Genomic DNA, 25,785 nt, shown 5'->3' on the forward strand with positions numbered 1-25,785 from the left:
TCCACTGATGCCCCCAGTGATAGCATCACTAACAGATGACATTGTAAACTCAATGAATATGTGCTGTGACCCAAGCCTTAGGCCCTAAATACTCCAAGAGTGCCTAGGCCACAGACAGTGGAACCATTTAAGATTAATCCAAGAACCCAAGGTTCACCTTGAAAGTGAAAGCTGCTCAGCTGTGTCTGGCTCTTTTGACCCCATGGACTATACAGTCCATGGACTTCTCCAGGCCAGAATACTGGAGTGGGTAGCCTTTCCCTTCTCCAGGGGATCTTCCCAACCCAACCCCAGGTCTCCTGCAATGCAGGCAGATTCTTTACCAGTTGAGCCACAGGGGAAGTCCAAGAATACTGAAGTGGGTAACCTATCCCTTCTCCAGCAAATCTTCACAACCCAGCGATCGAACCGGGGTCTCCTGCAATGCAGACAGACTCTTTACCAACTGAACTACCAAAGAAGCCCTAAGGTTCACCTTGGCTACCAAAATTGGCACTGTCATGACAGCCATTGTCCAGCTATTAGTCCTAAAGAAAAGTCCACTGACAACTCAGTAGGTAGGAAAACATTTGGTCACATCTGACAATTTTTAATGCTCTTCACGTAAATGAATAAAAGAAGAAAAAAGCTATCACTGGAAATGAAGAGATAATCATAGTAAAAAGTCAAGATTTATTCTGAATATTAGGTCTTAGAGAAACAGAAGGATGTGTAAATACAGACCGTGAGATGGATAGTCTCTTTAGCCCCTCATTTTTTGGACATTTTAGCTGCGATTCTCAAATTTCAGTGCTCTTTATTTAGAACCACCTGGGGTGCTCAGAAAAAAATGTTGATTCTTTGGTGGAGGATTCTGAAGAATCCTGGCTTGTGGCCTGGAATCTGCATTTTAATAAGCACCTAATTTAACTGCCTTAAACCAATCTTCTCTTCTTAGCAAATTTGGCCCAAGCACCAGTCCTGTGAATTTCCTATTAGTCTAGTGTGAAGGAAGCCTGAACCTCCTCATTTCCTCCCCCTTTAAACCTGGAGTCTGTCCAGGGTGTCTCTTCCTGAGTCACACAGCATATGCCCTCCTAAAGAACAGCACAATTCTCCATTCCTGATAACCCCACCGTAGAAGATTAGAGATAAAACAACCCAAATTAGAAGCTAGTATTCACTGCATGGAAACAAATAAAAAGAACAAAAGTGCAACATATTTCAAATTTAGAGATTGGTGGTGACTAATTATTCTCTTCCTTAAATGTTATTTTATGCTATGTTCTTACATTAATCACAAAGGTTAACATGACAGTAGCAGGATGATTATTTTATTCATTGTATTCTCTCAGGCTTTTGGGAAATTTTCTGTAGTAGAAGAAAACAATAGTGATTCCATATAAATTGCTGGCAGCGGAGTGAAAATAACCTTTTTCTAATAAGGTTTCTATGTTAAAAAAAAAGAATCTATGTCATCTCTCCAGTTCAACTCCAATCCACTGAAAATAAAACCAGAGTCTAGGGATACAGAAAAACATTACATTGTAAAGAGGTCTTGAACTTCCACAGTAAACAGAGCATACAACGAAGAGAAACAATAGCTTCAGCCTTCTTCACTGCATTAGCAATGGTGTGGAGAAGGGCAGCAATTCAGAGTTAGCATTTATTCTGAATCATCAAGGTAACTTTCCCCTCCGAAAGACAACATGTGTGCTTCTGAGAATTACTTTTCCCTCCAGATGTTCAGGCTGGTTTTAGAAAAGGCAGAGGAACCAGAGATCAAATCGCCAATATCCTCTGGAGCATCGAAAAAGCAAGAAAGTTCGAGAAAAACATCTATTTCTGCTTTATTGACTATGCCAAAGCCTTTGACTGTGTGGATCACAGTAAACTCTGGAAAATTCTGAAAGAGATGGGAATACCAGACCACCTGACCTGCCTCTTGAGAAACCTGTATGCAGGACAGGAAGCAACAGTTAGAACTGGACATGGAACAACAGACTGGTTCCAAATAGGAAAAGGAGTATGCCAAGGCTGTATATTGTCACCCTGCCTATTTAACCTCTATGCAGAGTACATCATGAGAAACGCTGGGCTGGATGAAGCACAAGCTGGAATCAAGATTGCTGAGAGAAATATCAATAACCTCAGATATGCAGATGACACCATCCTTATGGCAGAAAGTGAAGAAGAGCTAAAGAGCCTCTTGATGAAAGTGAAAGAGGACAGTGAAAAAGTTGACTTAAAGCTCAACATTCAGAAAACGATGATCATGACATCTGGTCTCATCACTTCATGGGAAATAGATGGGGAAACAGTGAAAACAGTGTCAGACTTTATTTTTCTGGGCTCCAAAATCACTGCAGATGGTGATTACAGCCTTGAAATTAAAAGATGCTTACTCCTTGGAAGGAAAGTTATGACCAACCTAGAATATAAAAAGCAGACATTACTTTGCCAACAAAGAAACAAAAAGCCTTGTCTAGTCAAGGCTATGGTTTTCCCAGTGATCATATATGGATGTAAGAGTTGGACTGTGAAGAAAGCTGAGCACTGAAGAATTGATGCTTTTGAAGTGTGGTGTTGGAGAAGACTCTTGAGAGTCCCTTGGACTGCAAGGAGTTCCAACCTGTCCATCCTAAAGGAGATCAGTCCTGGGTGTTCATTGGAAGGACTGATGCTAAAGCTGAAACTCCAATACTTTGGCCACCTGATGCGAAGAGCTGACTCATTGGAAAAGACCCTGATGCTGGGAAAGATTGAGGGCAGGAGGAGAAGGGGATGACAGAGGATGAGATGGCTGGATGGCATCACCGACTTGATGGACATGAGTTTGAGTAAACTCCGGGAGTTGGTGATGGATAGGCAGGCCTGGCGTGCTACAATTTATGTGGTCGCAAAGAGTCAGACACGACTGAGCGACTGAACTGAACTGAAGCGTAAAATAACAATTCATGCACATCACAGGTTGTTTCATATTTCTTCAGTCATTCTGTATAGAAAAGAAGCTCCATTTTGTAAGAAATATTTTCATAAATTTCTTAGTACTGGTAAAACCACCTGTATATATTTTCACAATAAAGGAAGAAATTAAGGATAAAGATGCTTTTAAAATTCCTAAGACTTTCACTGAAGGTTTCAGATTCAATTATGAAAATCAATGCAACTTCACAGTGGGTGTTATGAAACAACAGATCTTATAAAGTGGTTTCACAGATTAAATAAATGTTGCTGTGAATTACACAATGATCTATCGAGCATTAGAGTTGAGGTTGTAGAGGAGGGAGAGAAAACATGTATCTTCTTGCTGTATCTTTCCTGAGCACCCTTCCTGTCCTAGATGACTTGACAAGAAAGAAAATGGCGAACTGAGAATCTGAATACAGAAGCTCCCGAAGTCAGCTAGTGAATGTCCCTGAGACAAGAGAAAGGGACTATGAAATATAAAATCAAACTAGCCCTAAAGGGCACTTTCTTGACATTAAGTTGATCTGATTCTGTGAATAGGGAATTTAAATTATCTTCTGAAAATTCCATCAGGGATACACTTTTCAGGTTTCAGAGAAAGACTAAAGTAGCTTTGTAGTTGTTCAGTCATTAAGTCATGTCTGACTCTCTGCAGTCCCATGGACAATAGTCCGTCAGGCTCCTCTGTTCATGAAATTCCCCAGGCAAGAATACTGGAGTGAGTTGCCATTTCCTTTTCTAGGGGATCTTCCTGGACCAGGGATCAAACCCATGTCTCTTGCATTGGCAGGCGCATTCTTTACCATTGAGTCACCAGGGAAGCCCATTTAACAAGAGTCAAAATGCTGGAACCGCTTTGACTAAGCTGACATGACTCAATGTGTAGGCACCAGGCAATGTCAACCAGATCCTGGGCCTTAGCACAGCCCCTAAATTTAAAAGACCAGCGAGTCTGAATCTACACACACATACAAAAATACACCTACACAAGGGCTTCCCTTGTGGCTCAGTTGGTAAAAAATCTGCCTGCAATGCGGGAGACAAGGGTTAGATACCTGGGTTGGGAAGATCCTCTGGAGAAGGGAAAGGCTACCTGCTCCAGTATTCTGGCCTGGAGAATTCCATGAACTATATAGTCCATGGTGTCGCAAAGAGTCGGACACAACTGAGTGACATACACTTTCACTTTCAAGGGCTCTTAGAGATATTCTATACAATTCCAAGAGCTTGTCTGATTGGGAGTCATTCTGTAGGGTTTAAACTCTTTAAACTCAAGCATCTGTATGACTTTCCATGGAACTTTCGGGTTTTGTGAGAGTTTTGGGAAAACAGTAGGATACATGAAGAGGATGAGGGCTGTGGAGAACATACTTTCATGCATAAAATGTTACCGAGAGCTTACTATCTGCCTATAACTCTGATATCAAACCTTAGTTCTGTCTTTTTTTTTTTTTTCATCTCACTGAGTCTTAGTCTCTTCATCTACAAAATGTATATAGAGTAGGTAAGAAGATAATGGTAGAATTATGGTCACCAAAGTTCCTCTTAATGTTGTACATTTATAACCAGAACAAATTTGATCTCCTATGGCCAAAGTCAGACTGAGTCTCATAATGCTAGATCACTGTACTGATTACCAAACTACTCCAAGAGAGCAGAAAGAAATGAAACTATACAGAATTCCATATTTTTTTTAAAAAAATGGCAGTACAAAGGCTTAAAAATTAGCAGTATTGTTACTGAACAGATAAGAAAAAGATAATGAAAGAAAAAAGTCAGGAACGACTGGGAAAACTATAAATGAACTGTAAATGAAAACTTATTTTCTAACAACAAATTTAACTTTTTGTAGGGCAGCATACACATTGTAAGATCTTTTTATTGGTATTACCTTTAATGCTTCAATAACAGCTGGTGGATAGCTCAGTCCAACCATGTTTGACGTCCGTCTATACATTCTGGCAAAGTCAGAAGGAAAAAAAATGCAATATTATATCTTACAAAGAAAAATTAGCAGGCCACAGAGTTATACCAGTATTAACAATTAATAAGAAGTCATATCATCTGATAAACCCAAGGAATCTAAAATTTATTTTACAACCTTTCTCATAGTCATTCAAGGGGCTTAAATGTTCAATCAAACGAAACTAAAGCAATCCCAAACATGTAAACCATTGGAAAAAAACAAACAAACAAAAAATAAGTCTATGTGACCCAAATGAAGTTATAAAATGAGTCTCCTCTTCTTCTGGAAGGGAATTATAGTGTAGCACAGACAGTATGTAATGTATTACTTTATCCTGAAAAAAGAACTCCTATGGGGGACCCATTTAGAAGAGATTTTTCTTTAGAACTAAAAGATTAAAGAGAACTCAAAAAGTTCTCAAAAGAACTCAAAAACTAAAGAGAAAAATGTCCCAGGTAAACTTTGAGCCAACCACAGCATTTCTAAAACATGTAATTGCATAGTAAGGATTGTAGGACGAATAAATCAATTTCTGGAATCCATTTCTGGGGATGGGGCGATTTAATTTCAAAGAGCAAAGTGACTTACAAAATTGGAAAGTGTCATGGGGAACTCAAACCTCTTGACTGAACTTCTCCCTGGGTCAATACCCTCACAAAGCATCTTTGACCTGTTTCAAATGTAGACATCATCCACATATGTCAAATAATGATGATAAGATATGTCTTTTTTTAAAAATCAGAGGCTGAACTCAAACTAAATCTTAACGTGAACAAAAAGAACTCCAAGCAAAGGCAAAAAGCTTGTGCTAGTGATGCTGCAGAGATATGTTTTTCCATCCCTTCTTATTCAAGACTGCTTCCACCCAGAATTTTTAGTATTTATAAAGATACCAAACCTACATCAAAGCAAAGTCTTCAGTGATGAGAAACCAGTGTCCCTTCCGCTGTTTTGGTTACTGAATGACAGACATCTTTACCTCTCCACAAATATGCCAGCCTGCACTGCATGGACGATGCTCTTGAATCGCGGCTTCTCCTCACTTCTTCTGAGCATCATCCCCATCTGCCGTGTGAAGGTGGAAGCCAGCCAGTCTCGGACCTCAGAAGGCACTGCATCTGACTGAATGTCACTGAGCTCATCCTCCGTATCCAGGAGTCGCCTGGGCCCAAGAAACAGCACCGCAACACGGATTAAATCTGAAGTTAGAGCTCCCTGTTCAAAGCAGCTGTTCCTTCTCGCCAACCCACTGAATACACAGGCCCAAAAAACCCAGAATAAATGGGCCACAAAAAATCCAGTACTTTTTTGGGCAAGGCTTGTGAAAGCCCACCATTTGTGTTTCAGGGTGGTTTTCTCTACCAGACTGCATAAAGGAACCAAGGAGTCCGAGAAGGTCAAATAATCTTCATCTCAGGCTCTGTGGGCCTGATCCACTGCACTCAGGTGCAACCAGTATCTTTATTGTTTGATGATTTGTGGAATTTGAATGGAATCTAAACCTCTCATTTAAAATGCATTCACTGGATTTATTTCATAGGTGGCCAAGTGACATTATTTTGTTTGAAAATAACGGCACTTAAAAACTATAGACAACACTGTGGCTGATTTATGTTGATGTATGGCAAAAACCTTCACAATATTGTAAAGTAATTATCCTCCAATTAAAACAAATAAATTAAATTTTAAAAAGTGATAAACAACAATACTTTATTACAAACTTCAAAGCTGTGAAGACCTTAGATCTTAATTGTTCCCACCACAAAAAAAATAATAAATTATGTGATGTGATACAGATGTTAGTTAACCCTATGGTGGTAATCTTATGGTAGTAAATAAATAGAACAACACATTGTACACCTTAACTTTTACAATGTTACATGCCAATTACATCTCAATAAAACTAAATTTTAAAAAAGAAAAAAAAAAAAGACTTTGCAAAGTATTACTCAAATCACATCAACTCAGTCTTCTGAAGTAATAAACCCAAATGGAAAATACTGATACCCTCTCTAGCTTCAAAGGACATTACAAAAACTTAAATGTCTAAATTTAAGCAAAATTTCCTAAATAATTCAGCTCTTTATTTGAGAACAGTGATTTGTCATGTGTACTTAGCAGACTTTTCAGACCTAAGCATGGATTAGGCTAGAATAGAACATAAATAGCAATAAATTACAATACTGTAAAACTTTGAAAGTTGTACTTTATACTTATATTAAAGGCTACTAAAAATAAGCAGTAAAAGCAGGTGTCAATGAGTTTTTTTTTTTTAAGATCTTCCAATTGGAAGGTAAGGGAGAAATATACAACATTTGGTAAAAAAAAAAAAAAAAAAAAAAGAAAAAACTATGGTATCAAATTTCCTTAAATTAGGGAACGAGCATAGCACCGAAACCTAAGCCACATGATTCTTAAATTACTGGGAAGTCTTATCAGATTGAAATTAGGCATAGAAAACTTAGACATCAAAAATGCTAACAGAGGAGCTTCTCTGAACTAGATAAAATAAGAAAAGCCTTTCATATTTACCAATTCAATGTTTTTCAAAGAAAAGCAATTGTTTTTTTTACTTTCAATCGCACTTAGTAACTGGAAATGCTTTGGTACTTACCGATAACTCAAGTGAAAAGAGTCTTCTAAGAAAATCAATAACATATCAAAGGACTGAGGGAGGAATACTGGGTGTTTAAGAGAACAAATGCTTCTTCAACCCTTCAAAACCTTCCATTTACAGATGGACATCATGAATTAAAACTTAAATGCAATTTTTAGGCTGAGATGAATAATATGTAATAATTCCAGAAGAACCCTACATTTGATTAGAAATCTAGTAATCCTTTTATAAATGAGGATGTACAGAAGATATGTGATATCCAAATCTACCCCAATTGTGAAAACTAAAGCTCAAATCAAACCAGTCATTTGAATGTTACCACCTACATGCCATGAGGGACATTTCAAAAAGTCATATAATAGAAAATTTATCATCAACTTCTTGCCATTTTAGCTCACCTGGTTTCATCAATGTATACAGATTCAAGCACGGAGGCTGCATATTCCAAATTCTTCTTGAGATCTACGACTGAAGCCTCCCCTCTCTCTAATTGTTTGACCAAAGATCGTAACCTGGAGGTGGGGGAAGAGACATGATTCAATTAGAATAGAAGAAACAAAAAATAACCCTACAATTACAGTGAACAGTTTATAGCCATTAAATGTTTGTATTTATCCCAATACATACGAAAGGAAAATACAAATCTAATGATGAAACCATTATTTCTCAAAGAAGCAAGTTATAAAATAAATTCACACATTTTTTTCCCCACTATGAATCAGGAACAAAAATGTTCTCATCTACCAGGACTGACCTTGTCCCATACTTTCTAACTACCTTTCATCTTTCTAACAATTTCCTAAATTATCAATAATTTTGCTTCTTTTCTGATTTTAATTCTTTTTGGTCCTAATTGGATGGAGTAAAGCATGACCAGCAACATCACAAACACTGCTTCAGTTGAAGGTACTTTGTTCAGCTGTGACCATATAGAATATCAGTCTCATGGCCCACAGGTGTTCCAAGACAGGCTATGAGACTTAAAGCACCAAAATCACCACAGAGGGCTGCAGAAAGAATACAAGAAGCAAGCTCTTTTACTGGACAGGAAGAATTACTCTGGTGGTGCTTGTGGTAGTGATTTAGTTGCTGAGTCATGTCTGACTCTTGCAATCCCATGGATAGAGGAATCTGGCAGGCTATAGTTCATGTGATTCTCCAGGCAAGAATACTGGAGTGGGCTGCCATTTCCGTCTCCAAGAATTACTCTAGGAGCAGATAAATACCCTAGTTTTGTTTTTTAAAGGAGGATGGATGATAAAACGAGGTACTGAGTACAAGACCTTTCCCACTGCTCTTCAAGAATTCCCTGGAGTAGGAAATGACAACCCATTCCACTATTTTTGCCTAGAGAATTCCATGGACAGAGGAGCCTGGTGGGCTATAGTCAAGGGATCCCAAAGAGTCAGACACAACTGAGCATGCACACATGCATAATTCAAGAGTTCCAGACAGTGTAAGAGAAACAATAAAACTCTCCTCTTACTTATATGAACATTATCCCCACAGAGGACTTCCTACATATGAGAACATAAAATGCCAACAGATTATCAAAGACCAGAAACTGGGAACACTGTAAACGCCACAGAGATTTGGAGATTGCACAACTCTTCAGACTGTTTGACAGCCAGCAAACAATGACACTTTGAGGACAAGATTAAGTTTGAATGTATTTGGGTTTCCCAGATGGCACTAGTACTAAAGAATCAGCCTGCCAATGTAGGAGACCCAAGAGATGCAGGTTTGATCCCTGGGTCGTGAAGATCCCCTGGAGTAGGAAATGTCAGCCTATGGTTTTTCCAGTAGTTATGTACAGATGTGAGAGCTGGACCATAAAGAAGGCTGAGCGCCGAAGAATTGATGCTTTTGAACTGTGGTACTGGAGAAGACTCTTGAGAGTCCCTTGGACTGCAAAGAGATCAGACCAGATGATCCTAAAGGCAATCAACCCTGTATATTCATTGGAAGGACTGATGCTAAAGCTGAAGCTCCAATATTTTGGTCACCTGATGTGAAGAGCTGGCTCATTATAAAAGACCTTGATGCTAGGAAAAATTGAAGGAAGGAGAAGGGAACAACAGAGGATGAGATGATTGGATGGTATCACCGACTCAATGGACATGAGTTTGAGCAAACTCCGGGAGATAGTGGAGGACAAGGAAGTCTGGCATGCTGTAATTCATGAGGTCAAAAAGAGTCAGACACAACTTGGCAACTAAAGAACAACAATGCTTGCTAATTATAATCATCATGTTGTATATAGATCCCCAGAATTTATTTATCTTATAACTGGAAGTCTGTGCTCTTTGACTAACACCCCCCATTTACCACTATTTATTTTAAAAGGCATTTGATATCATTATTGCCATTGTTGTTATTCAGTGGCCTTGGTCATCACAGGTAACCACATGAGAGTCATCCTATCCGGATATTTAAGATTATTATCGAGTCTCCATTTCCTAAGGCCATTTCCAGTTTTTTGACTTCAAAATATTCTCGGGCTTGCATTCATAAGGGAGGACAGGTCAGCTTCTCCACAAGGCATAAACTACTCCCCTCCAGACCTACATGAAAATGATAAAAAATAACGAAGGACAAAAAGCTCGGGATCAACCTTAAAAAGTAGACAAGGGGGTCAGCCATACAAAAGAAATTTCCAGGAATTTCAATGATGTAAAATACAAAAGAAATTAGATGGAGGGGAGTGGCAAGCTGACTTCTGAATCTCCATCACACAAAAGGGAAATATGCAAAGGAAATAAGCAGAGGCCTCTGCACACTTAAAGAGTCAGCCTGTGGATCCCATTAGCAGCATTAGGAAGTGTTCTGGTTTCCCAGGCAGCCCGAGACAGGGAGCTGGCATGGAACTGTGTACCAGTCACTCACACACAGTGGACAGCCAGCCTGCCAAAGAATGGGGAGACTGCAGACGCAAGCCCTGAGAACTGTTCCAAATAAGGAATGGAAGCTCTTCAGCAAACTATGTTCCTGGCTAAGTCTGCCTCTAATTCTGACTCTCACCTTCGGAAGCCAAACTACCCACTAGGCTGTTTGGACTCTCCACTGGCAAAGTAAAATGAGGGTAAATGTAAACTTTCTAAAAACTTTCTCCCTTAACTTAAGGCTTAAAGATTCTATCAGGGTTTGACATGACTCTCAAATAGGACCCATCGCAGTTCTCAAAACCTAAGAGAAGACAAAACACAAAAAATTATGAGGGAACATATAAAACTAATAGAAGTAAGAACCAGATGATTCTCTCTTCCTACAAAAGGACATCCCTAAGAAACAAACAGAAGCAGCTTTAATCAAATAAGTTTTCCTAGATTGAGGAAAAACCTTTCTAAGCAGATCAAAAGGGATCAAATAAAACCAGAAAAAAAACCCCAACATATTCTGTTGTAATTTTTTATCTCTGAAAATTAAAAAAAAAAAGAAAGCATTAAGAAAATATATTACTTACAAAGTAACAAAAACTCAAGCTAGCCATAGACTTCTACCACGACAAATAGCAGAAACCAAGTTAATAACAATACCAGTTTTTGAGAATAATACAGTGTGATTCAAGATATCTAGATCTCCCTATGGGTTTCCCTGGTGGCTCAGTGGTAAAGAATTGCCTGCCAAATCAGGAGACACAGGTTCGATCCCTGGTCTGGGGAGATTCCCTGGAGAAAGAAAGAAAGAAAGAAAGAACCCTACTCCAGTATTCTTGCCTAGAGAACTCCATGGACAGAAGAGCCTAGCAGGCTACAGTCCATGAGGTCACAAAGAGTTGTCACGACTTAGCAACTAAACAACAACAACAAATATTCACCTATATTTAGTATAATTGTCATGTATATTTAAAGCCAACAAATATATTCTCAGGTATGGACAAGCTCAAAATTTCATCATTCATATGCTTTTACAGAAAACAAAAACGAAATACTTTAAGGCAAACTCTGGGGCAGTGACCTTTCAAGGAGGATAGATTTGTGGGTCTCCAATTAAATGGATTCTGGATTTATGACTTAAATCTAACAAAGCCAATCTTAACAAAATGGACAAGTAGTTTAAAAACATTAAAAAGGAGTGGCAGGTGAAATATAATGCACATTACCCTTCCTTTCTAGGCAAATACCTATTCCTAGTATAAATGTTTCCTATGTCACTTTTATGAACTAAAAATTAATTATAATCAGTCAAAAATGATTGAAATTACTAAGAACACTATATGGAATATCACTTTATATCCATTCTTATTAATAATTCCCAATCCGGGGAAAGTACAGTGTTGGGAGAATTAAGTCATGAAAGTACAGTATTGTGTGTGGATCAAGTCATGAAGAGCTGCACATCAATCTGCAATATGTAATCCAGGACCCCAGGCCAGACCAGGGGTGGTGCTCCCACTCAGCAGTTCAGGTCAGCAGCACCACAAATCATCTCCCCAGAAAGCCCCAAGCATCATGTCACAACGAGCAGAAAATCAGCAGTGCAGGGCTTCAACCAGATACAGTCACCGGTGGAGCTGGCCAGACACCGAACACAGCCACACTTATGTATCCAGTGTAAGCCAACCAGTGTGACCCACTGGATTACAACCCATTAATCCAGCCTGACTCAACAGAGCTGTAAACAGAAGCAAACCCCTAGCCCAGTGGCTTCTAAAAACCCAGAGAAGAAATGACACAAAATAAAGTATCTTTAAAGGGTTGGGAGGGAGGTTGGCAGGAGCTTCAAGAGGGAGGGGACATGCATAAACCTATGGCTGATTCATGCTGATGTATGGCAGAAACCAATACTACCTTGTAAAGCAATTATCTTTCACTTAAAAAAATAAAGTATCTTCAAGATGCCTAAGACTTACTAGAAATTCATTATCAACTCCCATCTCTCTAGATGATGAGATGAATGAAAGATCCACCAACACCCTGGGAGACATGAAGGCAACCCATGACAACCACCCATGGTGTTTATGGAAAACACCCAAAGACATTCACCTCTTTTTATTCAAGGACAACTAACCAGGTAAAAAGAATTCCAAAAAGATTCAGCAATTTAAAAAAAGTAGAGAATCATCTTCAAATCGCAGAGAAAGGACTCATTTTTGAAAAGAAGATTCACTACTGAAAACACAAGTAAGTTTTAGAGAGCATCTGCTTTGTGTTCAATAAAATTCAGGAAAACAGATCTGAGAAACAAAGGTGAAAGCTGAAATCATAGGTAATAAAAGTGGACATACTGAGAGAAGAAGAAGTTAAAAAGAAACGAAATATGACAACAAAAAGACTATAAGAACTTAAAAAAAATAGTGACCAACTTTATACATCCAGCTCCTATTCAGACTGGCGCCTGTCACAGGTGTAAGTTACAGCTTTCCCTGTCCACATAGCTGCTGGCGTCCTGCTCTATGCAGCTGCCACACAAATGGAAAGCCCTGGCAGCTCAGCCAGTAAAGAATCTGCCGGCAGCGCGGGAGACCCGGCTTTGATCCCTGAGCTGGGAAGATCCCCTGGAGAAGGAAACAGCAAACACTCCAGTATTCTTGCCTGGAAAATCCCATGGACAGAGGATCCTAGCGGGTGACAGTCCATTGTGTTGCAAGAGTTAGAAACGACTTAGTGACTAAACCACCCACACAAACCCTAGGAAATTCCAGATCCCTACTTTCAAATATTGCTGGGCTCTAGGGGAGCACTCAGGTGGGTGATGTTTCACTGGCTCCGCAGTCCGCCCTCTCCTCTAATCCTTTGTACTTCTTAGAACATTCTGCCTTGACCCCCACCCCACTCTACCACCTACAGTCTACCTGTTGGAGAACTTGCTGCTTTGTGAGCAGAAGACTTTCAATTAGTTCTTTTACCACTGGTCATGAACTAGTCTCAAAAACTGAAAAATGTCTTAAGGTTTCTGGGAATATGGAGGTACCCTTACCTATTTTTCATCATAGTACAGGTTTACTCTAAAGTTCAATCCATCTTAAGAGTTGTCTGAAAATAGCCAAAATCCTTCATACCCACACTACAAAAACTATTTTTGTGAGACTTGGAGAGACTAGTTAAGCAGAAAGCCTCAGATAGATGCCTTCCTTCTTTTCCTATTAAAGTTTGTCTGGATGTTTTTCCATTTAATTCATTTTACCTAAAAGTTCAATGTTCCCAAGGACAGGTCCCACGGTAAGCTGTAGTACATCTAGTTTTCTAATACTATTCAAAAGGACTTTTGGTCCAGGCACCTAAAGGAAGGGAGGGAGGGAGGGAGAAGGGAAACGTACAGCAATAAGAATAATAAAGTTTCTCTTCTGAGTGAATGTTCATAGTTTCCAGCACCCCATCCATTTCTGTCACTGTGGCTGCCAGATAATAGTTCCAGTATAGAAGCGCAACACCATTTTAGGAATCGCTCACACTTTCAAACTTTGGCAAGATGCCTTTCTCTTTAAGTGCACGCGTGTGTGCTCACTCATGTCCTACTCTTTGTGACCCCCTGGACTGTAGCATGCTGGGCTCCTCCTACCATGGGATTATCCATGCAAGAATACCAGAGTGGGCTGCCATTTCCTCCTCCAGGGGATCTTCCCAACCGAGGGACTGAACACGCATCTCCTGCAATGGCAGGCAGATTCTTTACTGCTGAGCCATCAGGGAAGCAGCCTTTCTCTTAAGATAGTGTACAATCTCATTGTGGATGAGCCTCTTCTGTCTTTACATGAGTCTTCCATTTCTCCACATAAACCCTTTGCTTTCTCTAAGCGTCTCTGCTGCAAGGCATATGATGAAATATTACATCCCTTCGGCTCCCAGTGCCCTCAGGTCCAGAGCAAGTCCTGGATGAACACCTGGAGGCCAGGTCATTATCTGGATTACAGAAAACTTTTGGAAGACAGAAACTCAATGAGGCAAGACCTGCCCACTGTATTTTGGAACTTGGAAGGCAAGTGGAAAACACAAAGACTCTTTTCTTTTCCCACAAAGATAATTTCTAGGACCAACAAAGTTGACTTTATTAGGAAGCAACTCTTTGACTCAACTGTATAACTTAGACAAGTACCCTAAAATGGACTTGGCACAATTCCCCATCCAAGTGAGGTCCCCAAAATCCTTCAACACTTGGCTTCGAGAGCACATACATTTATTGAGCTTTAAATGCTGCTGGAATGAAATCAGAAAAACACAATAAAAAATAGACTGGAATAAGCCATGAAACATGCTTTCTTCTATCTGACCATTCTGTCCAAGGTTATTCTCCCTAAGAATGGATAAGCAGCCCTAAAATGCCAGTGTAGCCTACAAAGGCTGTTGTCTCAGGCTTTGTTTACTTTGAAAGAATGTCAAAAGGAACTGGATCCTTTACAGCACTTCCCGTCCATGTCCCAATGAATCATGAGCCCTAAAACTTCATTTGAATAATAAAAAACCCACCATCTCAGTTCATCACATCCGTGTATTTGCAAAGCAAAGGCATCTCTGTGTACTTTCCACACACCTGTTTCCTCTGTCACTCCCATCCCTGCCACTTACCTAAATGCCATAGAAAGCAAACTGAAACAACTCCTCCAAATGGGATTTCAGGCTCATGCTTTAATGTCATCCAATGATACCATCTGAATATTTTTCTGGAGATCTGTTTGTTTCCATAATTAACACTGTGGTACTTGAAACATCCCTTCAGCCTTGTCTGGGTGCTCTCTGAAAGCAGGTACTGTGATAGGCTCCAGGAGTACAAAGTGGGAAGATGCAGTGCCTTCTCTCAACTAGGGAAGACAGACAACTAATCAGAACTCACCCCGTAAGTACAGCAAGCGTGACGGCAGCATGAGACAGGGGTGCTAAGAAAGCACACAGGAGAGGAATTGCCAAGTCACAAGGCCCTCTCTAGAGGAGGGGATTTCAGAGCTGAATCGAGACCAGATAAACATCAGCCAGGCCAGCAAGATGGAATGGAGTAATTGGTGGGCCGGGAAGATGGTGATACATTCAAGGAATCCCAGTGTGACTGGAATTCGGGGGACAAGAAGAGATAAAACTTCAGAAGACAGTGGAAGTCAGACCCTGGTGGACTTAGCAGACCAAGCTAAAGAAATTTCATTTTCTCCTGAAGAATAATGGGGAGCCCTTGGAGAAATTTTAAGTGGGATGGGAGTGGCATGATAAGATTGGCATTTTAGAAAGATCAATCTAGGGCAACAGAGTAGAAGACTGTCAGGACTCAGTGAGTAGGAAAATTATACATGTTTTCGCTGTAACTAGGCTTGTCTGGTACCCTGAACAGTGCAGTACAAATATTATCTCTCATGTGATAGCACTCAGCTTAGGGTGTTGCATAGCAAGGTGGCAGTACAGATCATTGCTTTTAATAATTTCTGGGAAATGGCTTGTTTTAGGCATATGGTTTCCTGATTTAGCTGACCTCCAAACCAAAACAAAGAATCAGTTCAGTTCAGTCACTCAGTCGTGTCTAACTCTTTGCGACCCCATGGAACTACAGCACACCAAGTTTCCCTGTCCATCACCAACTCCTGGAGCTTGCTCAAACTCATGTCCATCAAGTCACCAACAAAAATAAAACTGGCAAAAATAGCCCAGTTATGTAAATTTTACCTACTGTCAATGCCATAAATAAAAAAACTGTTTTTATGGTTCTCAATTACACATACTTGAGGCAGATATACAAAGAGATTTAAGTCAATTATCAGGGTCTAATTACCTTTTCACTGAAGAAAAAAAATTTGGTAGCTAGGTTCATATCTATATTTTTTCATGCCTCTCTTATAATCTACTAACTAATAAAAATAATTGTAAGGTTATAGAAGATTTTACATCACATCATTAATAAAACTGACATAACTGAATATATACTGAACACTATATCCAGCTGCAGAATAAAACATTCTCTTCAAGCACACATGTAACAGTCATCAAAACTGACATTATGCTAGGTAACAGCAAAAGCCTCAACAAGTTTCAACTAATTGAAATCATACAGATAATGTTTTGACAACAGTGGAACTCAGCTTGAAATCAGTAGCAAAAAAAATGTCAAGATATACTCCAAATGCTTGGAAATTTATGAAGAAACTTCTAAATAACCATGGGTCAAAGATTAAATCAGAATATAATTTTAAATGCTAATAAAAATATGATTCACCAAAACCTGTATTACTCAAGTAAAGCACTACTTGGAGGGAAATGTATAGATCTTATGTGGACATAGGATAAAAGGAGAAAATCTGAAAATAAGTGACTTCACTATCCAACTCAAGAAATTTTAAAAAGACAAAATAAATCCAAATAAAGTAAAAGACAGCAAAAAATGAACATAAAAGCAAAACTTCAGTAGAAACAAACTTAAAAACAGAAATAATCAACAGAAATATCTTTTTTTTTTTTGCTAAAAGATAGCAAAAAATAAACACAAAAGCAAAACTTTAGTAGGAAAAAATCTTAGTAACGGATAATCAACAAAAGCTATATTTTTGAAATCTTAATTAAAGGCCACACAAGACTGATCAAGAGAAAAGAGAAAAGGCACAAACAGACAACATCAAAACAACACCCTACAAATCTGTAATAAAAGAATATCATAAGTACTTTTCTGCAGATACACTTAAAATTTTAGATAAAAAGGGAAACCTTTTTTTATAAAAAGTTTTATATGAAAACTTAATTTATCAAAACTGACAGAAGAAAGGATAAAATATGAATATTTCTATACTTATTGAAGAAACTGAATCCAAAGTTTACTGTTTTCCCACAAACAAAACTACAATGCTAAATCACTTTATCAATGAATTCATCTAAACATTCGAAGAGGAACTACCACAGTCTTTCAGAGAAAAGCAAAAGCGGAAACATATTCCAACTCATTTTATGGGGCCAATACTCTTGATTCCAAAACCAAACAGGGACATCATAAGAAAAGAATTACAAGACAGTTTCTTTTATGAAATAGATGCAAACATCCTAAATGAAATTTTAACAAATTAAATCCAGTGGTAGAAAAGAAAGCAAACAGTAAGAATCCAAGCAAACTTACAAGAATCCAAGGTTGATTTAACACTTTAAATCAATGAATAAACGTTATTCACTATTTTAACAGGAGTAAGAGAGAAAAATCATATGATCATCATAAAAGACTTAGAGAAAGCATCTAAGTGATAAGTATCTTAGCAAAGGAATGAAAGTGAATTTCCGATACTGGATCTCTAAAACAGAAATGCTATAGCAAAGATCATATATAATCCTGAAACATGGAAAACTTTCCTGTTGAATTAGCTCTAATACTACTACTTCTCTTCAAGATTGTATGAGAATTTTTCACCAGTTTAATAAGAAACAAGAAAGGATAAAAGATATGAGGACTTGAAAGAAAAAATAAAACTGTCACTACAGATGAAATAATACTTAAGATAGGATACCTAAAAGAATTTGCAAATAAATTATTAAAATCAAAGGTGAATTAAGCAAGATAACTAGAAAAACAGCAATAAACAATTAGAACATGGTACTATCTACAAAAGCATCATCATAAAAAGTATCTAAAAATAAATCCTACAACATATAAAAAAGTACCCTACATAGTCAAAAACTGTACGATATTACTGTGTGTCTGTATGTGCTCAGTCATTCTTTATGACTCCATGGATTGTAGCCCGCCAGGCTCCTTCATCCATGGGATTTTCCAGGCAAGAACACTGGAGTGAGTTGCATTTCCTTCTCCAGGGGAAGATATTATTGAGAGAAATTTAAATGGCTTAAATAAAACATAAGGATAGTATATGTTCATAAATTATAAACTCAGTATTTTAGAAATATGAATTCTGCCTAAATTTATCTATGGATTCAATGTTATCCCAACAAATTCATCACAGGTCATTTGGTGTAAATTGACAGACTGATTTTAAAATTTATTTGGAAATGCAAACCAAATATGCCAAATATGGTTTTGATTATAAAGAACAAACCTGAAGGACTTATATTACCAAATATCAAGATTAATTATAAAGCATTTAATCTGGGCCTGTATCCTTGACCACTTCACTATTCTAGCCCTCTCCTCTCAACATCCAGCTGGCATATATAAGGATCGACATACATGCTTTGATAGTAACCTAAACACAACATAAGTAGGCAACGAAATCTGCTGCAAAAAAAAATTGAAAACCAAATATAAATGGTTTCTGATTATCCTACTCTATGTATGATTTTTCCATCCCATTAGCATAGACCCATTCTTCAGATGTCCACTCAAGAAAACACTACAAATTCTCCTGGTTACTGTGGGTTTTCTGATGAATATTTGCATTCCTTTTGCTTTCATGAGGCTATGCCGTGGAGTAGTCCTGCATATTCTGCCTTCTCCTAGCTACTTTTCGACCAAGTAAATCTCCCTTCAGGATGCATGTGTGTGAGACTGAGTGAGTGAGTATGTGTGCATACGATGGAATCTGTGAACACCGGGCAGAAAGCACTAATGGTTGAAGAGAAGCCTCATATTTTTACTTCCAGAAGTATTATGACCCAGATTAAAGTCTCAATCCCTTTAGATTTGATACCAACTTTTTCCTTTGCAGTTCTTGCAGTAACACAATACAGTAATTGAGAAAGGAGTTCTCCCCACTGTCATTCTTGGTCTTCTAAAGAACTAGTTTCAGTTTATCCCTTACTTGTTTCTACCGTCACCCAGCTCACATATTTTGTTAAAAGGAAACAGTGTAAAAAAAAACTGCAGTCTGACTCTAGGTTGGCACAGATTATTGGAAAAGTATGTTAATATATGAACCCACTCTTTTGGTCATTGTTCTTCAGGAAAAAGAAATAAATGAAAAAGAAAAGCCGTGAGTGAGCATCATTCAGAACTGACCACAGGCCATGATGCAGACTGTGGAGGGAAAAGCAGATGAAATACTGCCAGGCTGCCAAAAGGTAAGTTCCAGAAGCCATTTTTCATTTGCAGCTATTCATGTGGAAAGAATTACCATCCCTTTCCTCTGCTGATAAACATGCCACTTCAAAAACATCTGTTTCAATAGACTAAAGAAATGAGAAGAACTAAAAACATCTTTGAATGGTGGTAATGAGAGAAAGAAGATGAGCAGAAATGAGAAGGAAGTTTGCAGGAACATTCAGGAAGGTTGGAACAACACAGAGACATGTTCCTCTGCATCTTAAGAGTCAACCCAACTCCACGGCTCCCTCACTTTCCTTTCCTGAATTCAGTTCCTTACTCAGTTTGAATTGCATTGTGTTGGTATGATTATCCAGAAAAGCTAAAGCTCACTCACCCAGCAAAATCACAGGAATTTGACCATGCCTGAAACACAGTTTTAGTCAAATGCATCCAAGACTACATTTTCCTTCACTTTTTTCTTGTAATAACAGGAATGTGTGTGACTGTTAGTTGCTCAGTTATGTCTGACTCTTTGTGATGCCATGGATTGAAGCCTACCAGGTTCTTCTAGCCATGGGATCTTCCAGGCAAGAATACTGGAGTGGGTAGCCATTTCCTTCTCCAGAGGATCTTCCTGACCCAGGGATCAAAACTGAGGCTCCTGCATTGCAGGTGGATTCTTTACTGCCTGAGCCGCCAGGGAAGCTCAATAACAGAAATAGTTAATATCAATTCAAACATAAAAATCTACAAAGAATGGTTGAAGAGATGCTGAATTAGCACAGTTCTCTTCCTTAAAATTAATTTCCAGAAGAATTATGGAAATAAACAAAACTCAAAGAAAACTGTGAGAAACTCCTCAGGTCACTTAAGGACACTGCTCTGAACATGTGAGGGGGCAGTGTGTGTCTGTGCTCTAGGAGAGAAGGCAGCCCCACCAGACCTGGGAGGAAATGACAAGAAAGGAAGTGTCAGTCTGCTATTGTTTCCCTCCCCACCGCTGCCTCCAGGTCCACAGTGGCCATCCCCACACCCCTGGTGACTCAGAACTCTAAAGGTCAAGAGATCCCAGAGAGTTAAATCAGGACTGTGGGCCCAGTGGTGGCTCCACTAAGCTCCACCTAAGTTTCCAAGATTGCCATAGAAGGAAAAAGAAGATGGAAGGACATGTGTGAGAGGCTAGATTGGAACTCATCACCTAAAGATGATAGAACATATTTACAGAGATATATATATTTATATATCAGCATATATAAATACAATTCCTTTATATATGTATTTATACAATTGCTTTTGTACTGTACAATTATACAATTGCTTTGTGTGTGTATACATACGTGTGTGTGTATATATATATACACATGTATATATGTGTGTGTATATATATGTATGCATATACATATGTGTGTATATGCATATACATATATGTATGCATATACATGTGTGTGTGTGTGTGTGTGTGTATGCATAAACTTGCCATGGCCCAGAATCCAGTCACGTGGCCACATCTTTCCAAAAGAGAAGGTGAGAGATGTAGTCCAGGTGAATGCCCTGGAGGATGAGAAAGCAGGTTTGGTGGAGAGCCAGCCAATCTCTACCACAGCTGGAAAATGGGATCCTGTCACCCACGCTTGTCAATCCTTTTAAGCCTTTTGTTTCTACTCTGCTGAGATGATTACATGAAGTACTGTATATTAAAATGACTTGTTAACTTTATAATCCATTGAACTGAGAGACATAATTAACCTGATTATGAGGTAACTTCCCAATTATTGTAATAAAACTGAGACCATTTTCTCAAGGGAATGATCCTGAATGAAAAAATCCAATTCCCAAAGGCTAAATACTATATGATTCCATTAATATAAAAATTCTTGAAATGACAGAATTATGACATGAAGGACAGGTTAGTGGTTGCCAGGGTTTAGAGGGAGAGGAGTGTAGAATGAAGATGGTTGTAAAAAAGAGTCTTGTCATGATGGCATAATTCTGTACCTTGAGTGTAATAATGAATGCACAAATCTACATGCAGAATAAAACTGCATAAAACTAAACACACACACAGAGGAGTACAATAAAACTGGGGGACTCTGAAGAAGGCCGGTGTATTGTGCTAATGTTAATATCCTGGTTGTACCATGGTTTTGCAACATGTTTCCACTAGGGAAAACTGCACAAAAGGTACATGGAAATCTCTCTGTTACTGTTTCTTGTGTGAATCTATAATTATCTCAAAATAAAAAGCTTAATTTAAAAAAAGAGGCACAGTCCTCCAGCTCATGCAATACTAAGATGGATACCAGGATCAAGTCCAAGGCTGCACGTGAGTTGCCCTTATCCTGCAGGTTTCATAAGGGCCTCCCTGTTCACGTGACCTATTTAGTGTCTGTCTCCCAGATCCTCCGCTTTGGCCTCTCCTGCATCGTGGGAGGAGGGATGTTCACAGTGAGCTGTTCACCATCTCTGATGGCTTTGGAGAGGACCCAAGGAGGGCTTACCTCCAGGGATGTCTGAAGCTTGGTGAGAAAGAGAGACAGACTCAAGATTTCATGCTAGAGGTGTTCAGGAACAACTGAAACTGAGATGCCAGCAAATGGTCAGCACACAAGTAAGAGGAGGGAGGCAGAACCCCAGTGACTCAACTAAGGCGTCAGTGATTCCACGTTTGCTGGCCACGATCCCTCGGGCCCTCTGAAGTGTGGGGCCCACTCCTTTCTTGCATTTTCTTTCCCCCTTTCAGTTCATCCTCAGAAGCTTGTTTTATTCTGAGGTTAATTTTACTACCCTGAGTGGCCATGAAAGAAAGAAAGAAAGAAAGTGAAGTCGCTCAGTCGTGTCTGACTCTTTGCGACCCCATGGACTGCAGCCCACCAGGCTTCTCCATCCATGGAATTTTCTGGGCAAGAGTATTGGAGTGGGTTGTCATTTCCTTCTCCAGGGGATCTTCCCAATCCAGGGATCGAGCCCTGGTCTCCCACATTGCAGGTAGATGCTTTACCGTCTAAGCCACCAGGGAGTGGCCATGAAGGGTTTGTAAAGGAGGAAGTTCAGAGCCAGGCCTGAGGCTTGATGGAGCAGGGTAAGTTGGCGTGTGGAAGAATCTGTGACTGCAGTGACTGCGTGTGATCACGTTGCATTGTTGTTTTGGGGTTTTTTTTTTTTTTTTTCAGTTTATTTTTTAATTTTTTTTTTAATTTATATTTTTAATTTTTTTTTTCCATTTATTTTTATTAGTTGGAGGCTAATTACTTTACATCATTACAGTGGTTTTTGTCATACATTGAAATGAATCAGCCATGGATTTACATGTATTCCCCATCCCGGTCCCCCCTCCGACCTCCCTCTCCACCCGATCCCTCTGGGTCTTCCCAGTGCACCAGGCCCGAGCACTTGTCTCATGCACCCAACCTGGGCTGGTGATCTGTTTCACCCTAGATAATATACATGTTTAAATGCTGTTCTCTTGAAACATCCCACCCTCGCCTTCTCCCGTTGGAGGCTAATTACTTTACAATACTGTAGTGGTTTTTGCCATATACTGACATGAATCAGCCATGGATTTACATGTGTTCCCCATCCCGATCCCCCCTCCCGCCTCCCCCTCCATCCCATCCCTCTGGGTCTTCCCAGTGCACTAGCCCTGAGCACTTGTCTCATGCATCCAATCAATTATGTTGCATTGTATAGCCGTTTCTGATCAAATAGGAAAACAATTTGCACATTCCTAACTTTTGACACTTGTTTTCAACCAAATTGCCACTCAATTTCCTGCCAACCATAAATCCATTTGCAATATTTTTGGGATGGGGGCAGGTATGGGCAGGTATGGATCTGTAGTGTTTGTTATTATCATCATTATTATCATACACTGTCAGTCTGCTCTAGCAAATTCTAATAACTGAATGTGTCCAAAGCAGAAACTTCATTATTTTGCTACACATTAAAAGAAAAAAAAAAGAGTTGAGGAGACTTTTTATTCAGACATTATTATCTCACTCACCAGCACTGCCTCCATCTCTTTGCATATTAAGGCTGGAACTTGTTTTACTATCCTTTTATTAAAATAGAACCCATCTTCTTACCTGCCCCCCCCACCTAACACCCCCCCTACACCTAACATCCCCCCCCCCAACCCCTGTGGTTAGAAAAAACACAAGTTTGACTAGCTCAGGTAACTGAATGAGGTAAATGCTAATAATACAGGACCCAACTCCCATAACTATTTAGAAACCAAACTCATCCCCTGTTATCTATTTTCTGTCAGAAGTTTCAAGAAGAGTTGATTTACAAAGGAATTAGCAGTAATCATAGCAAATGCCGATTGATCAATATGGATAAAGCACTCTGTTTGCCCCAAGTAAACTATTCCTCACTGTTCATGATGGTAATTTTTATGGTTTAAGAAATTTTCTAATGCCTTGGAGTTTTCCCCTCAGGAGCAGTGTGAGCCTCTACTGAGCTAGAACTTCCTCATTTAGCATTTTTAAAGTCTCCTAAATCTCAGCACATACTCTGTAAGATTTTTTTTAACAACAATGGAACCTATGTGGTATTGTTAATATGTCCTATGTATTGAATGTAAAAAAATAAGGACTTTTTTTCAGAAGAGCTTTAGACTTTGTCTCAGGGACGAGAAAGAAGAAGAAAAGTTTCACTGAATGATTCTCTATTAAAGGAAAAAAGACACCAAGAAACTCACGTAACGTTCAACACTTGATATCGACTCTTTAAAAGCATCCGGGAGATTTGCAAAATGTCGAGGAAGGAGGGGTGCATTCAAGCCTATGCTGTCAAATGTTTCTAAAGAAGGAGTTTTCCTTTCTCTCTACCAGGCTACCAACACAAACAACTGGGGCTCAGTGAGGTCTGTGACCTGGCATCACAGCAGAGAGGGTACCCGCTCTGTCCACAACCCAGCAAAGCCTAAGGCCACACAGGGGAAGTGTGACACCTGATTACGAGTCTCCCAGTGGAGTCCGAGAAGCAGATGAGCTCAGTCCCGCACTGGTGTGAAACAACAACGTGAGCATCTTTATCAGAGTTGGGACCGGTCTTCAAAATTTACAGTCAAACATAATGATTCAATGAACAGCCCTGGCTACTTCTGTGTGTGCCTTTGGTTCTGAGCTATTTACTACTGCTCTCCATGGACCAGGGGTGGGCTTCTCCCTTCCCTTGTTCTTTTAGCCCCCACACCCTCCCATTTCCCTGAACGCTATTCCAAAGACACCACTGGAATAGGAAGTGACAAGCTAAAACTTGTGACCTACTAGACTTCCCTTACCTAAACCCTAGTTCCTCTTAGTGTGGGGATTTCTACCACCTGAACTCACTGCATGGAACAGAAAATAATATTTTGTGTTGTCATTTCTTGCTGTGTGTCCCCATCCCTGCAGTCACAACAGCCATTCCCACCATGATGAGACCCCAGAGAGCAGTGAAAAGAGGAGTCTGGGTAAAGAAGATTCTATGAAGCGAGTAGGACCTGGACCAGGGCTCTGAGAGGGGAGTGTCAGTGAGGACAGGGAAAGTTGAGAGCTGTGGCACTCAGCCCGACTTTCTGTTTTAGACTCAGCAAGGAGACGACCTCCGAGGTCACTCCCAGGACACCCTCACACCAATCCAGTAGGGCACCATCAGAGTAAAACAGCTACTGGATGACTGTTTAGACAGAGGGAAGTCAGAGTTCAGACCCCTCAAGTCTCTCTTAGCTTCTGAGCCTGGAGGAGGAGGGTCAGGGTCCCCTGTGCCTTGAAGCAGAACGAGGGCAGCAATTGCGAGTGCTGACCGGGAGAGCTACCAGTGGTGCCACCACGACTGAGCGCCCCAAGGGCATCCCCCCAAGCCAGGGACTGGGTGGGCGTTACAGCCAGGCCTCAGGAGGACCAGCGTGTCACAGGAGCTCAGCAGAGCCAAAACGGTGGAGAAGAACCTTGGCCAGAGACGTCACCAAGACCTGCGGTGACCAAGCAGACAACAGGCATCATCTTGGAGACCAGAGATACCGGAGGACAACACAAGAACACATGGACCTGTGCTGCCTGGGACAGCAGTAGGGAGAGGAATAAGGAAGTCTGAAAGTCTCAAGTATTCAAATTTTTCAAAAAGTGAGTTACCCAAAAAGATTGCTTCAATTATTAAATTGGTTGCAATTTCATAGGTTAGATTATAATTAGTTTCTCTCTTCCACCTTTACCCTGCTTTCTCAATCTCACCCCATCCCGTTACAGACCCCAGACCCAGCAAGTGGGGCTTAGGAAGATTAGAAGAAGCCTCAGTTTTACACTGCACGTCTCCACTGCACTGTGAATGGATGGCTGGCCCTGCTACATTCACAGCTTTAAGCAATCCCTCAGTGGCATACAGGATTACTAACGCA

The 25,785-nt window shown here is 39.7% G+C and overlaps 1 protein-coding gene across 14 annotated transcripts in view; it reads right to left on the bottom strand.

Annotated features, from left to right (window-relative positions):
• Positions 1–25,785, bottom strand: part of PDE1C (phosphodiesterase 1C) — a 585,243-nt gene that overhangs the window by 114,503 nt on the left and 444,955 nt on the right. For all 14 annotated transcript variants that reach the window (XM_020908903.2, XM_070468295.1, XM_070468251.1 and 11 more), the window contains 3 exons: positions 7,931–8,044; positions 5,895–6,077; positions 4,841–4,907 (listed from right to left, as the gene is read on the bottom strand). In XM_020908903.2, coding sequence (XP_020764562.1) covers positions 4,841–4,907; positions 5,895–6,077; positions 7,931–8,044 — 364 coding nt within the window. The remainder of the gene's footprint in view (positions 1–4,840; positions 4,908–5,894; positions 6,078–7,930; positions 8,045–25,785) is intronic.

The sequence above is a fragment of the Odocoileus virginianus genome, chromosome 1 (assembly GCF_023699985.2).
Source record: "Odocoileus virginianus isolate 20LAN1187 ecotype Illinois chromosome 1, Ovbor_1.2, whole genome shotgun sequence".
In the NCBI taxonomy this organism is placed as follows: Eukaryota; Metazoa; Chordata; class Mammalia; order Artiodactyla; family Cervidae; genus Odocoileus; species Odocoileus virginianus.